This window comes from Phoxinus phoxinus (genome assembly GCF_949152265.1).
Source record: "Phoxinus phoxinus genome assembly, chromosome: 7".
Classification (NCBI taxonomy): domain Eukaryota; kingdom Metazoa; phylum Chordata; class Actinopteri; order Cypriniformes; family Leuciscidae; genus Phoxinus; species Phoxinus phoxinus.
This window is the reverse complement of record NC_136882.1, coordinates 8,309,900-8,326,365: the sequence shown is the minus strand read 5'-3', so window position 1 is coordinate 8,326,365 and position 16,466 is coordinate 8,309,900. Positions and strand designations below refer to the sequence as shown.

Below are 16,466 nucleotides of genomic sequence, written 5' to 3'. Positions count from 1 at the left end.
GTTTGTTTCAAAATAAAATCAATTAAACCACAGATATGTATCGGTTTAGTAGGCTATATTCAGTCTATATTTCTCTCAAAATTGTATCATGTAATTGAGACATATTGAAAAAGTTTATAATTGAATAAAAATGCATTTAATATAATTTTGTAACCATTTACAACTAGATTCCATTTGTTAAAAATTGTTCAAGTGCTGCAGCATTTAGTAATCTTATTTTATATTAATGAAAATTTGTACTAATACATTATTAAAATCACAAGTTGTATCTTTTAATATTATTTATTGCAATTAACAATGAACATGTATTTTTAACTAATGTTAGCAGGATTTATAAAGCATATTGCTCATTGTTAGTTAATGTTAGTTGCGTTATGCATTAAATGATGTTAACTAATGAAAATAAAATGTTTTCAAAATGTTTAATATGGTTTTCATGAAGGGACAGTGAAAACATGATGTTATGTCATCTGCTCATTTATTTTTATATTTGTATTTCTATATTTATGTTTTAAGGAATTTTGGGTGAAATATGCATGACAGAGTTGACATGTGAAAGAGTCGACTGACAACTTTGGAATTTTTTTCCAATATTTTTTTTTGTTATTCTGTTTAAAACTCGATTCACATCCTTATAGCAATCAATGCAATAATTGGTCTAAATATACAAGAAAAATACATACATCATCTTTGGAAGACTCAAGACCAAAAAAATGTTCGTCCAATCATTCCATTGGATCTGATGTCCTACCTGCCTGTCAGCATGTAGTTCCATATCTCGGCGCAGACGTCACACGTCATCAGTGCGTTCCGTAAGGCTATGCAGAGTTGTAGACAGTCACTGATCGCCGCAAACAAACAGCAGACACCGTTTACAGTTCCTCCTGATCCAAAACAATGAGTTTATGCTGCGTTCACGCCATGTCATTACGAGATGGAAACCTTGAACATTCTACCCGGTGCCGTTCATGTCCGCAGACTTCAGATTTTTGTTTCTGTGTAAACACTATCAGCGCCGAAATGAATCTGCAGCAGTCAGGTGGTACAAGTAAGAGCTCTGTAAGTTGTTAATGTTCATGTGGTGTCATGTGCTTTGAGACATGAGGTAATTTAACGTCGTCCCTGTGACGCTTTGCAGACTCTGCTGTGATCGTTCATGTGTTTTGAAGGTGTGGCTTTGGAGACGCTCTGAAAGGAGGGTGGTATCTCATGCTTTCAAAGTTTAGTTTAGTTTAGTTTAGTTTATTGATTTGTAAAGCACATTTTAAATCAACAGATGTTGAACCCAAAGTGCTGTACAAGAGTATATAAAATAGAATTAATAAAAAAGGAAAAGTTTTTCAATTTCAAAGCTACCTTGCTATTGCTAGCTGCTCTGAAATTGCCTACCCTACCTTTTAATCTCCTCAGCTTTAAAAGAGAAACCTCTGAACATTAAGTGTGTTGTTCTTTATATATAAACACAATTAATGCACATAGACAATAAGGCGAGTTTGTTCTGCGCGTTTATATATTTACAACATGTTCTCAGTGTTTAGTTTGAGCATGTCAGCATTGCTGGATTTCTGGTGTTTGATTGTGTTGCCTAAGTCACATTTCACATCAGTCTAATCTAAAGATGTCGCTGGAGGAATGTTATTTGCAACGCGGTGTCCCTAGGGATGATGAAAAAGAGTCTTTGGATCACTATTGGACAGAAAACCGATGCTGATTGATCGCTCTTCCTTCATATGCCCATGAGAGTATGCGAGCAGTCACTGCCACTGATGTGTGTTTTATAACTGGCTTTCTATATGTAACATCAATTGAATGGACTAGGGCAAACAGAAGCTTGCTTGAGGACTCTTTCAGCTCTGCGTTGTGATGTTTTGTCAGTGCACTTAATGGATTGTGTGTGTTTGTGTGTTGCAGGTGATTGACTGGATAGAGAACCATGGAGAGGCTTTCCTCAGTAAACACACAGGTGTGGGCAAATCCCTGCACAGAGCCAGAGCCCTCCAGAAACGCCATGATGACTTTGAGGAGGTGGCACAGGTGAGACGACAGCTGCATACAGTCAGATTAATACAAAACCACTAATCCACATCAATCTTATTTAAGCCACTTGTTTTCAGATCGAATCATTCGGTTATATCCAAGAAAAACAGCCAATTAAAAAGTTTCTCAGACAATGTGTGCAATGGCAGGTCTTAGTGCATAGGAGCACATCCAATAAACAGGTTAAAAAGGGGCTTCATTAACATTTACAGAAATGTACAGCTTATTCTAGTCCAGTGGTTCAAACTGGGGTGTGTGAGGTAAGAAGGGGTATACGGACAAAATGCTGAGTTTTGCCGTTCTTTTACTTCTACCCACCTTAAAATAACATTAAAAGCGATTGTGTATTTCTAACAGGCAAAATGCCACCTCTAGTTTAAAAACAGGAAAATGGTAGTGTCATAAAATGTCACATACAATCGAATTACTATGTATCACTACACAACACCCCTAGCAACCACTCTTAGCAACTTAAACACATTCATTGAAGCTGTATTAGAGAATTGTGAGAGATTGAGTAAGCGAGTGTACCTGTATAGACATAGCATTTTCCTTCAGGTCAGTCCTATATTCATAATAAATAAAAAAATCAGTTTAAATGTCCGCTGTGACATCTTGTCTTTTTAACAGTTAAGGGGTTTTCCCATTTCCATATATCTGTCAGTTGCGTCTTTCTTGTCCGTGATCACAAGTTTGATTCATTTCAATGTAAAAGTTTTCTCTACTGACTGACTCACTCATAAAGACAGTCTTTGCCGCCATCTATTGGCGAAATAATGTATGTAACTTCTGTTGCTGTTTACGGTCAGGGACTATTTTTTCCAGTGGAATGAAGGCTTTTAGAGATTTTACATCATAAAAGTTGCATAAATACATATTTTTCGTCTTTAATATTTGCATTGTGTGGTAACCGTTTTATAAAAGCATTAAGGTACTCGAGGCTAGAGCTGTATCGTGAATAAGTCACGGCTGGGGTTGCAGGCACTCCGCGAGCCGTGACTTATTCACGATACAGCACAGCCTCTCGTACCTTATTGCTTACATGCATGACATCCAATCAAATTACCTCGTCTTTTGTGGTCAAAACTGACATGCAGTGTGACATGGGCATAGAATACGAGGGGGACGTGTCCCTCACACTTTTAATAAAAGTACATTTGTCCACCGCACATTTCTCGGGCTAGTGTGTTCACGTAGAGGTTTTCATCGGCCAATGTGAATAAAATTAGATTTAAATTCAAAGTGACAAGACAGTCTATGTATGATCTGGCGTTTTATTCTTATCCAAAACGAGGCGATGTGAACATTAGGGAGTGTAATGTCAGTTTTATTCATACTGGAAGCCGGAGGTCCACAAGTGACAATCATAGAAGTCATTACACTTTCCAGGAAATCCCTGATATGGACAAAGGCATCCAGCAAAAGCTGAAACATTTCGGCTGATGAAACGTGAAGACAATAAACACACGATTACGATAACATATATTTTTTGGTTTATTCTGTAGTAAAAAAAAAAAAAGTTAACATTTTATAAAATCCACAATGACTTAATGCACAAGTGTTTGTAGTCAATAAACCAATCATAATATTGGGATAAGGAAAATAAAGAAACTAAATATTATAGTATACAAATTTGTGGTTTGTTTTATTTTAGCAAATTAAAAGCAAAATCTTTATATATATATATATATAAACCTATCAACTAGACAAAGGTCAGAAAAAATGACACTTGATATTACACTTGACATTTGAAATGATTCCTACGCCATATGCCTACATGATACGTCATATGATTCTGCTGGCTTAACAAATCGTGCTGCATTACTGTCGTTCTCGACAATAGTAATACTTCTCATACCTCTAGAAGTGGGGATTTCACAATTAATTACATACAATTAACAGAGGTTTAGATGGTCAAAGTTTGAAGTCACCACTGTGGTTGCTTCAGTTGGGCTCGTGACCCTTTAGCCTTTCAACATTATATTTGATACTCACATTTTAACATGATTTTAAAATAAGATGTATTGATAAGTAAACCTACATTGCTTAAGTCCAGTAAGTGTTCATCGTGAAATAAATGTTGAGTACAACAGCTTTTTCAGCACAGTTTTCATCATGTTGGCCTTAAAAATGTGATTTATAAGTAGGGGTTATAAGGTTAATTATCTCAAACAAAAACCTCTTTCTAAGACTCACGAACCTCGCAAACCTTGGAAAATGTACTCATTGTACTAACATGACTTTGTTTCCATGTGGCCTGATAAAATAAAGCATCCAGAAGTTGCCGTTTCAGACTGCTCTTGTCATTAAATGGCCAGTGGCTACGCCGTATGAGCCCGAGACTGTAAAAATCGACTGTCACAATGTTTTAATGCCGAGCGCTGTTGACAGGCATGGCTTGTTAGAACAATAACTCAGACTACACGGAAGAGATGTGATTTATCGCTTACCATGGTGAGCCCAGTTTGGTCCCAGTCTAACAGCACAATTAGAATCAGACGCTGACACATGTAGGACCGAGACTTGTGTGTCCCACTAGCGCACATCTGCTGTGTCTTCCTGCCATGCAAACAAAAACCATTCCATCAGGAGCATTTCCCACACGCCACAAATCTCAGACAGACCCCGCTAGCCACAAGGAGATGTAGCGTTTATATGCCTTATGCTTCGGACTCTGGGTCCGGATGAATTAGCTCAAATGATTCATAGGGAATTTTAATAACTAATCATGAATATGATTAATATTTTGCATATAACAGTTACTTTAAGTTGTCGAAAGTGAAAGTGGATTATATGAATATATGAATAATCAATCACAACGAATTGTAATTCCTCATTCATATATCAATAATCTCACTTAACTTCGATTATGAGATAATCTTTAAGGGAAATTAATGTAATTATCAAATCGTTGTTCGTCCAGCGACCAACTGTCAGATTAAGTGATTAATTTCTCAACAAAGCTATCCTTTCTTATAAACTCCAAGAAATATTAACCTTCTGGCCTTGAATATTAATTTTCCTGTGTTTATAAAATTAAACTACTTACTGTAGTTAATATTGAGCGCGCTGGCAGCTCTTGGATCTTATCTCATTGACTCGTTTTACAAGCATTTCCGGGAAACAGTTGAATATATTGTTTTAATAAATGCAAAACTAGAGAATATACAGACTACACCATACTGATTATACGTTTATACATATCTTACATGTGACGAACAAGACAACGAATAACAGATGATAGAGAGAAGGAGATTTATAGAGAGTTGGGGAGGGGCGCGCGCCGTAGCACGCGCTGAGATTGTAGGGAGATAGAGAAAGAGAGAATGGTCACGTGTGACCATAGAACAGCAAACATCATAGAATAACGAAATCACAGACCTTTGAGAGCCAACCAAAATGCATCGAACCTTAAAACATTAACACCTCGTTAGAGTGATACTTGCAAAAAGTCGTGTGTGCGCATGTCTGGATCTGAGGGGAGCGCGCGTTCTCGGGTCTGAGGCGCGTTCTCTCGGGTCGTTTGGAGCCGGGCGCGTGCTCGTTGCCAGAGCACGTTTCCGCGGGAGCTTTGAAAGCTGGTTGAAAGTGAAGTTGCTGAAGGAATTCAGGCTCCGTTCGTTCGACTTGTAGGTGGAAACGAACAAAGTGGAATTTGGAAATTAAACAAAAGAAACTTTATAAAGAAAATAAAAGCAGGGAACTCCGTGAGGGAGTTTAGATCGGAGACGTCACATGATGAGCAGTGATGAAGGCAGGAAGCGCAGAGCAAGAGAGAGAGCGATTTTTGGGGGAGCTGTGGCCTTTAAAGAATGTATAGCTCCACCTAGTTTGGCACGATTGTCCAATCACCTTCCGTGATCTGAGAGCGGGAAACTCTTCTTTGTCTTGTCTCGTGTAGTTTATGACAGAGCTCCAGGGCTAGTCATTTCTATGACTGGCAAGAATTCATATCGAAATAATCATACCATTGCAGTCTATTATCGAGATTCAACTCCGTTAGATTTAGAGAATTACAACGACATCAAACACTTCAAATTAAGGTTATGTGATAACGAAGTTACATAAAATATACAGATTAGAAGCATTTAGATTTTGATTAGTACACTTTAAAACTTACATTAAATCCCAAAACCTGTCGCGACATATAAATGGCAACACAGAATGCATTTGGTAATGTTTTAAATATGATTCGTTCAATGAAAAGTCTCTTGTGTGTGTGTGCTCCAGTCTCAACGGAATGTGTGGGTGTCACGTTACGTCTCTTTGTGTGAGCCATGTTGGTGTGTGTGTGTGAGAATCACGGATTCACCAATCTGACCAGATGTCGATGTTGCTACATATCCCCCTTTTTGTTCGATTAAGTCAGGGGATGGACTTCATCGAACAACAACTTAGCACAATGGATGACAGGTGGTTTGCTGGGCGGATGGTTCGGCACAAATGATGATGATGTGGTCGGTGGCTTGGCACCCCCTTTCCGGGGATTCCGTGTGAAACCTCCCGACACAGAGTTCGTGAGCTTGACTGTGGATGTTTACATCTCGTTGAGTCTGGCACAGGGTGAAGGCCAAGACGAGTGTCGGTGCGTGGTCGGTGACCTTGGAAAGATACAACAGTATCAGCTGCGGTCCAGGTTTGGACACAGGTGAGTGGTATTCAGGCTTGGAGGGTTGTGTTGACAGGAGCAATGTTTGTGAGTTGGGACCCCCTTTTCTCAAACCAGAGATCTCCTTCTGGATCTAAGGTGACGTTGTAGTTCTTAAAGGATGGGAGTTCCAGTGCTGTCTGGTACTCTCTGCTCGGAAGATGGTACCATGACGGGTTACTGAGGTGTGAGATGGCACCTGTCGGTACTTGAGTCGGCATACTCGGGTTGAGCAGGTTGACACGGCTGGTGGTATCATGCTGTTCGTGAGTGACAGTGGCTGTGTGCGCAGGTTTGTTAGCCAGCCATCGTTCACCTACAATCTTTGCTTGTGTTTCTGTGACTTGTGTGCGAGGCTTAGCTTCAGCAGGGCAGCGTGTGTGGCTGACCAGGGGTTGCAACTTGTAGATTCCTTCAGTGTTGTCTCTGAGGACGGGCTTGCTAGGGCAGAGAGAGTGACTGTCTTTGGTCAAGGTGCACCCGTGCAGGTTTGAGGCCGGGTACAGCAGGGTGTCGCTGTCGTGGTAGGCCACTACGTCTGGAGTGCATATCTTGAACTGGGTCCTGCTTTTCCAGGACCCGATGTTGACAATGTCTTTGAGCCTGTAGGCTCGGTTTGACTCGATGATGGGTAGGTTTAGGAGAAAACCCACTTCTCTCTGCTCGGGGTTGACGTGAAGTGGGGTGGCGCAACCCAGAGAGTAAGCAAGGTGTGTTTGTAGAGGGTCAGCTGGCGTGGTGATGCTGGAAGCCAGCACAGTTCGCACAAGGCTTAAGGGTTTCAGGTACGGTGGGATTGCACCTGTGGCTAGGCTGTCAGTGGAGGAGCTAACCTCCCACAGCATGTCTGTCGTTAGTGCTGTAAACAGCGGAGTCTGGGCAAAGTCTTTCTGGAAGATATTAAACAGCGGTTTCATTGAGTTCACAGTCTGGTTCGCTGCGTTGACACTGGACATACCAATGTTAAACAGAGTTCTGGCGGCAGCTACGGCTCCGAGCAACGCTCCCAGGAACCGTTCGGATCGGTGGTTGGTGCTTAGGAGTCCTGATTGCGTGACAGTCACTTTCTCAAGTTGGTTGAGCAGGTGTTCGACCTTGGCTTTGGCATGAGAGAGGGCGTCCTCTGTCCGTTGGGCACTTGCCCAGATGTATGGGGCTGCGGTGCTGGGGTGGTGTGCTCTGTAGACCGGGCGGGACTGGATGAGTCGACCATACACTGGCTGAGTGTAGGTTCCGCAGTCGGTGATCAGGAGTCTCAGTTGTTCTCTCGGTGGCAGCTGTCCTCTGGATGGCTGACAGCACAGCATGACGACCCACAGCAGCAACCTGGTACAGATGACAGGGAGAGAGAGAGAGAAAGGGAAGGAAGAGGCAAACGAGGGTTGTCTTTGGTTGGACAGGGCAGTTCTTTTGCTTTGTGGGTGGCAGCTAGGTTTAGCTCGCCTTGGCCCATGTTTTGTCACATCTTTCTGCCAGCCTGTCGCTTGCTTCAATGTCTCGTCAGTGACTCTGGTGCTGTGTTGTGCCGCACATGATGCGTCATAGATAAACATTGGCATGACCCCCCTTTTGCAACTGTTCACCACAAGCTTTTGCGCTGTGATGTCAACAGGTGCAGAACCCGTAATGTTGTGTGTATGCAGCGTGTGCATGTTATGCAGCGGTTTGAGGCACTGGCTGTCAGTGAGCTCAGACGGCGTGCAAGGGTGGCAGGAGGGGTATAAGTGGTGGCAACGCAAAGTCTTTGTTGTGGTGTCAGAAGCCCGCATGTCCGCTATGTTGGGTGTTGCAGACAGCGGAGCCCGCGTAAGCGGGACAGTGTTAGGCCGTGTAGCCTGTAAAAGTCTTATGCAGTGTGTAGTCGTTGCAAAAGTTAGGGCGGGTGGGTGGGTCGGGTGTGACCACCGCTTTCCGTTTAGTGCGCCAGGCTTGGCGCGGGCATGAGTTTGGTCATGTGGCTGCAGGTCAGTCTTGACCTTGGCGCAGCATTTGTTAAAGTCTTTTGTGGGCTGGAAGGTGCAGGGTAGCGAACTTGAAACTTGACCTGTTGCTAAGTCAGTGTCGTTGTGACTGGCTGTGGGAGTTCCCATGAACTGTGTGACCTGACAGTCTGGCTCTGTGGAAAGTCTCGTGACCTCTGTGATCTGACAGTCTGGCTCGGGTGGCCTGTGTGACTGGATGGGGAGAGGTTCTGGCACTTGGGCCCAAAGAGTTCGCTTTTTGAAGTCCAGTAAGGGCTCGAAACGATCCAGCAGGTCTTTGCCAATGATGAGTGGATGAGTGTTCATTGGTGAAACGTACACAGGGTGAGTCAGCGACATAAAACCTATTGACAGGTGGATTAGAGTTAGCTGTTCGAGCCGGATGCTATTTTGGCTGTATGAATGCACCTTTAGCTCACAAGTGTGGGATTCAAGAGTTCGATTCTGTCTCTTAGCTTTGACTTTGAGTCTTTTGAAAAGTTGAGATGAGATCACAGTGAGGTCTGCTCCTGTGTCTATCAAGGCTTCAAGTTTCACTTCCTTCTCCAAAGTGCAGGCTAGGTAGGGTTTCCTGGTCACCCCCCTTTCAAGGAGGTTTCCCAGAAACTGTGGCACCGGGGCTGTTGTTGTCAGCCGGAGTGAATGGTAGGTGTTGTCAGTTTGTGATGCAACAATGAGTGAGTGAGTGGAGCTGCTATTTGGTGATGTAACAGCAAAGTTCATGGGTTGCGATTTGATAACAATGTCTGGTGGGTTGTCCCCGGGAGGGGCGTGTGGCTTGCTGCGGGGGCAGCTAGCCGGAACAGCACTTCCTGGGACTTTGTGATGTTGGTCCCAGGTGTGATGTGTTGTGCTGTTTCGTGTAGTGTGTGCAGCTGTCAGCTGTGGTGCTGGAGCGGAGCTGTCACTTTGTGGTGTGACAGCTAGCTCTGTAGTCTGTGGGGGACGAGCAGTGTTCATGGTGCTTGGCTCAGGCAGATGGCAGTCAGACAGGGTGTTGGTTTCAGTTCTTATGCTTAGACATAAGATGTCTGGTTCGTCCTTGTCTCTCTTGCGATGTTTCTTGTGAAGAAACTCTTTCAGCATCCTCACGATCTCTGCTGTCTCCGACGTGGCTGCACTGTGTTTTTCTGGTGTGCAATGAGGCTTGGGCTTACCAGTAGCATGTCGAGAGGGGTTCCAGGGCCGGCTTTCTGGGCTTGGAGTTCTGGACGGCGGGTGATGCTGGTCCCAGAACCTCTTAGAGCGCTTGCTCCGATGCTTTGGATGAGCACCGTCACGGTTGTGCTGCCCTTTGCTGGCTTGGAACGGTCTTGACTCTCTGTGGTAAAGTCTGTGACTGTGGTGCTGTTGGGCACCCTCTGTGTCTAGCTCTGAGCAGTGCTCAGAGACAGAGTCGATTGTGGGGTCTTTTACAGTCTTTTTTGAAATAGTCTTTTGCTTGGTGTAAGCTTTGTGGACCAAGTCCCGTAGCTGTTGAGTGGACATGCTACGTGGACAGGCCAGAACGCCTAAGTGATGACTCACTGTGGGATGCAGATTTCGGAGGAACAGCGTCCTGAAGTTGACATCTTCTTCCATACCGGGCATGTTTCGTGCTCCGAAGTAGGCGTGTCGGAGTCGGCCGTAGTAGGTCTGTGGGTGTTCAGGTCGGGCCTGTTTGATGTCCATGGCGGTGAAGACCCCTTGTTCTGATTCTGGATCAGAGAATTCACGGATCAAAGCTTGTCGCAGCTGCTGGTAGTCCCTTTTGACAGTCTCTGGTTGACGGTCTAGGAAGCTGCGCACGTCACGGCTAGACGTAAGTCTGAGCAGGTAAAACTTGTCCCAAGCTGTCACGTTGGCGACAGTTTGCAGGTGAAAGTCAATGTCTTGAAGATAAGCGTGTACATCATGGCCTCCTGCAAGGTTTGGAGTGAACGTGGGGATGTTTCTGGCCAACTTGTCAAAGTTTGTGGGGGGAGAGCTGTGGCTGGGGGCCCAATCCGTCTGGAGGGGATTCTGACCCGTTTCAGCTCCGCCCCCTTCAGCTTTGGGAGCCGTGCCGCGTTCAGCGGTAAGTGTTCTCTGGGAGAGCCCCCCCCTTTCTGCTGACAGGGGTTTTTGTTGGCTGACTGGTGATGTCTGGAACAATGGGCTTACGCCCCCCTTTTCAGCCCTGGGTTCTTGGCTGAAAGGTTCGTACCGGCTGGTTAGGGGAAATTTTGTGGTGTGTGTTTCCCCTACCCGGTCACTATTAAGTCTGTAAGAATGTCTCAGTTCTCTGTGAACAATGTCAAGTTCGTCTCTGAGATCATGTCTCTGCAGAGTAAGCTCATGGATTTCAGCTCTGGCCACCTGTAAGTGTTTTTCACAGGCTGTGGCTTTAGCGTTTTTGTCTCTTAGTTCAGTCTTTGCTCTCTCGAGGAGAGCGTCACTTTGTTGGAGTCTTTCGTCGAGTTCTTTACGGGTTTCTTTCTCCGACTGTTCTCTTTGGTCTGTGTCGAGGCGAAGATCTTGCAGGGCCTTTCGAAGTCTTTCTACTTCTTTCTGTAGCTCTGGATCTGTGGCGTCCTCTTTCTCGGTCTGGAGAAGAAGCTGGTCTAGATGACTTTGGGTGTGGGCCTGGTTCCTCCGGGCCTCCTCTGCTTGAAGCTTTAGCGCTGCTGCTTCCTGCTCCAGGTTGATGTGGCTCCTTTCGCTGAGCCGTGCCTGGGCGACGAGTTTGTGTGCGAGGCTTCCGACGATCTTGGCCCAGTCCTTGTAGCTGTAGCTCTGTGTCGGATCGTGGGTCATCAGTTTGACCAGGTCGGTGTCCAGCTGTTCTCGGCTCAGAGGCTCTGCGTCAGCGGCGTCTCCGGGCAGGAAGTCGGTCGTCATGGCTCTCAACCACAACTCGAGTTCGTCCCACTGGGCAGCCATACTGGACGGCCGTGACCTTGGCACACTGTGGGCGAGAGAGAACACAGAACACACACACAAAGAGACCAATGCAAGTTCGTTTTAAGGTTAACGAGCTATGATCATACGGCTATGCCGTTTATGAGAATTTTGGGGCTAACTGATGCCAACAGTTAGACAGTTCGCGGAGCCAATTAACTTGGGTCGTAAGAGGACCTGCACTAGGGGTTGTGACGAGCAGTAGCCGGGCGGGTCACGTGGTGGCCCCGGCTGCTGGTGGTCACTCTACTGCTTAGCTTCTTTGATGGCTCTCTCAGGTTACTGTTTCTAGGTGAAATGAAAGAAACAAATCACAACAGAACAAAGGGTAGAACAGATCAAAGTGAAATAAGATCAAACAATAGTAACACGGTATGTGTCAGAGAGAATAAGGAGGCCTAAGCCTATTACCACTGCCAGAGTTTACGATAGGGCCTACAGGTGAGTGGGGGCTATCGGGGTAGAAAACCTAGGAAGATGGTGAGGCTTGGAGAAAAGGATAGGGGCCAAACACTTAAATGACCGGGGAATATCTAATATTCTGTGGCTTAAACTAAGTGTATGGGTTTTACCTTATTTAGTCTGCCTGGGGTGAAATGAGGTCACTCAGGTGGGAGCCGGCGGCGCGGTCAACCTTCTTGACGGTCCCAAACACTCGACCGCAGTGGACCCGGGCCCTCTGTTACTCTGTGTACCACGGTGCGACCTTCCCAAACAACTTGCGACCTTAAACACAACCTGGCAACACCAAGGTGTCAACTGCCAGACAGCACGACAAAATTGGGTTTTCCCCGGAACCCTGCCCCTGCAGCAGGCCCTGGTTCAGGTACTTGTCCCGAAATTGCCTTGTGTGTCAGCTGGCGTGGTTGACTTTACCCTTGGAGTGCTAAATTGCTGATGTAGCAGTTGCGTGCCACCCCAATGGTAAGAGACAGAAGAGTCCGAGACTCACGCACGGCCGGTGTCGGTCGTGACGGCCAGGTGACCCCGCTCGCTGGAAACCAACCAGAGATGACTGTCAAATCACCCCCGCGCCCTAGGGAGAACTACATATGGATACACAAAGAGGGGTAAACAGGTGAAAGTTAAAGTCAATTAAGGCTTTCTTGTTTAAACCAAATTTAGTAATCAGGTATGTAGAAATAGAGGCAAAGGCTTTGAAAATAATGATAAAACCAAAAAGGGGATTATGATAATGTTGGTGATTATCAGAATAACCTAACCTAAAAGAGAGATAAGAAAAATTAGGAATAATAAAAAAAGTAATAATTTTTTTTTTGGAAAAAAAAAAATTAATTAAAAAAAAAAAAATTAATAAAATAAAATAATGAAAAGACAGGATGAACCCAGAAGAAGAGACAGGCCGCAGTAGTGGGTTTGTCCCACAAAGGGGCGTATCTCCTTTCCGTGGTCGACCTGGTTGAACAGACAAACTTATTCAAATTGAATTCAAACTGGTTTAAATCAAATTTAAATAAGCCTGTGCGGAAAATGAAATTAATCAGAATGATATTTCATAATAATCCAGATAACATCAAAGTATCAGTAATCATTATGAAATAATCAGAAGGGAGAGATGAAATAAGTACACACTTCAAAAGAGTGAAAGGGGAAAAAGAGTGGAACCGTGGCTCAGTATCCACAAGGCCACACGGTGGCGCTGTTTCCTTCTAGTGGATCTCAGTGGCTGACAGCCAAACACAATTTAAATCCAAAATTTAAATCTGGTCTAAACTCGAATTTAAATACGCGTGTAAGGGAATTGAGAAATCAGAATGATATTGTACAATAATTAAGATGCATTAAAGTATCAGTAATTATTATAAAATAATCAGACGAGAAAACAGAAATAAAGCCATTCACACAGAATTGGAAACAGAAAAGCGAGTTGAATGAACCGCTTTAGCGGGTGGCGGCCACTAGGTGGCGGACTTCCCTCTAACTGGGCTCTCAATGGCTGGGCTGGGATTTAATTTGAGTTTCAATTCCAGTCTTGTTTGAACCAAACTCAAAGTAAACGTACCAGTCAAAAGCAGAACAATTGTCTAACACAAAATAATATTCGCACGAGCAAAGCTGGAAATGCCAATAATTATTGAGAATTTAGACCTAAGCTAATTCACTATTCATCATAGAACACTTGAATTTAGCAGTACAAGAGCCTTATCTGAAACGGCCACGAGATGGCGTAGTTGCGCACATGCAGGCTGACGTCAATGGGAGGTGGTGCTCACGCAGGGTGACGTCGTTGGGGCGCGTATTTTGAGACTCAAACACCTAAAAGGACCTCTGGTGTTTAGTCCGCGGAATTACAACCAACTTTAAATGTGACGGAGCTCAGAGCGTTCAGCTCGGTCAGCGCGGCGCTGACTAATGAAAAGGACAAGATCTTTGCAGATCTTTGGGTGCTATTGCACAAGAGCGTGAAGCAGGATTTCGTCGCTGCAAAACACAATTGTGGGCAACTCCCATAGACATTAATCCAAATAGCACGGATTTAAATGTATTAGGTTTTCGATTGATTAGCTAAGTCAACGTTAACCAGGAGTTTATCGTTTTGCTGAATTTTACTGGGTTAACCACGAATTCAATAACGATATTTGCATGCAAGGCCTATATATGTTTGAAAGGAATCTCGCTTAGAAACATATTTATTAATACCGGTAATACGCACGTGAGACTTATTCGTTCACAGCGATTTCAACAAATATTAGAAATGTATCGCCTGCAGAGATATTTCTTCATCTCTTAACAGGACATTTGTAATATTAGGCTAAATACTGCGCAGTGTACATAGCATTTAACAGTGCTAAAATTGTCTAGGCATTTTTTTGCAACTTGTTAAAGTGTAAGGTAGCCTACTGACTCCGGCTTTTTGCCTCGGTCAGTTAGGAGTGAGTTCGCGTTTGCGACTTATCTCATAATTTCATAACACATGTGCACAAAAATTATTAATAACCATATAAACAGACTGAATACTGAAAATTGCCTATAAAACGAAGTTTGAGATTGCACGTAATTTTCTCCACCATATAATGTAGACCTTATGCCTTATGCTTCGGACTCTGGGTCCGGATGAATTAGCTCAAATGATTCATAGGGAATTTTAATAACTAATCATGAATATGATTAATATTTTGCATATAACAGTTACTTTAAGTTGTCGAAAGTGAAAGTGGATTATATGAATATATGAATAATCAATCACAACGAATTGTAATTCCTCATTCATATATCAATAATCTCACTTAACTTCGATTATGAGATAATCTTTAAGGGAAATTAATGTAATTATCAAATCGTTGTTCGTCCAGCGACCAACTGTCAGATTAAGTGATTAATTTCTCAACAAAGCTATCCTTTCTTATAAACTCCAAGAAATATTAACCTTCTGGCCTTGAATATTAATTTTCCTGTGTTTATAAAATTAAACTACTTACTGTAGTTAATATTGAGCGCGCTGGCAGCTCTTGGATCTTATCTCATTGACTCGTTTTACAAGCATTTCCGGGAAACAGTTGAATATATTGTTTTAATAAATGCAAAACTAGAGAATATACAGACTACACCATACTGATTATACGTTTATACATATCTTACATGTGACGAACAAGACAACGAATAACAGATGATAGAGAGAAGGAGATTTATAGAGAGTTGGGGAGGGGCGCGCGCCGTAGCACGCGCTGAGATTGTAGGGAGATAGAGAAAGAGAGAATGGTCACGTGTGACCATAGAACAGCAAACATCATAGAATAACGAAATCACAGACCTTTGAGAGCCAACCAAAATGCATCGAACCTTAAAACATTAACACCTCGTTAGAGTGATACTTGCAAAAAGTCGTGTGTGCGCATGTCTGGATCTGAGGGGAGCGCGCGTTCTCGGGTCTGAGGCGCGTTCTCTCGGGTCGTTTGGAGCCGGGCGCGTGCTCGTTGCCAGAGCACGTTTCCGCGGGAGCTTTGAAAGCTGGTTGAAAGTGAAGTTGCTGAAGGAATTCAGGCTCCGTTCGTTCGACTTGTAGGTGGAAACGAACAAAGTGGAATTTGGAAATTAAACAAAAGAAACTTTATAAAGAAAATAAAAGCAGGGAACTCCGTGAGGGAGTTTAGATCGGAGACGTCACATGATGAGCAGTGATGAAGGCAGGAAGCGCAGAGCAAGAGAGAGAGCGATTTTTGGGGGAGCTGTGGCCTTTAAAGAATGTATAGCTCCACCTAGTTTGGCACGATTGTCCAATCACCTTCCGTGATCTGAGAGCGGGAAACTCTTCTTTGTCTTGTCTCGTGTAGTTTATGACAGAGCTCCAGGGCTAGTCATTTCTATGACTGGCAAGAATTCATATCGAAATAATCATACCATTGCAGTCTATTATCGAGATTCAACTCCGTTAGATTTAGAGAATTACAACGACATCAAACACTTCAAATTAAGGTTATGTGATAACGAAGTTACATAAAATATACAGATTAGAAGCATTTAGATTTTGATTAGTACACTTTAAAACTTACATTAAATCCCAAAACCTGTCGCGACATATAAATGGCAACACAGAATGCATTTGGTAATGTTTTAAATATGATTCGTTCAATGAAAAGTCTCTTGTGTGTGTGTGCTCCAGTCTCAACGGAATGTGTGGGTGTCACGTTACGTCTCTTTGTGTGAGCCATGTTGGTGTGTGTGTGTGAGAATCACGGATTCACCAATCTGACCAGATGTCGATGTTGCTACAGAGACAATCCTCTGGATAATTACAGGAAGATTATGTTGGTGTCTGTCCCCTTTAGAGACATTTAATCAAATGATATAATAAAGATGTCAACATATGCAGTGGTGGTAGCACTAGCAAACTAATGGAAAGGTTTCCAGGCCTCTGGAGC

At 43.6% G+C, this 16,466-nt stretch overlaps 1 protein-coding gene across 2 annotated transcripts in view; it reads left to right on the top strand.

Annotated features, from left to right (window-relative positions):
- The window catches only part of kalrna (kalirin RhoGEF kinase a), a 277,075-nt gene that overhangs the window by 130,415 nt on the left and 130,194 nt on the right, over positions 1-16,466 (top strand). For both annotated transcript variants that reach the window (XM_079619850.1, XM_079619849.1), the window contains exon 10: positions 1,912-2,034. In XM_079619850.1, the coding sequence (XP_079475976.1) occupies positions 1,912-2,034 (123 nt within the window). The remainder of the gene's footprint in view (positions 1-1,911; positions 2,035-16,466) is intronic.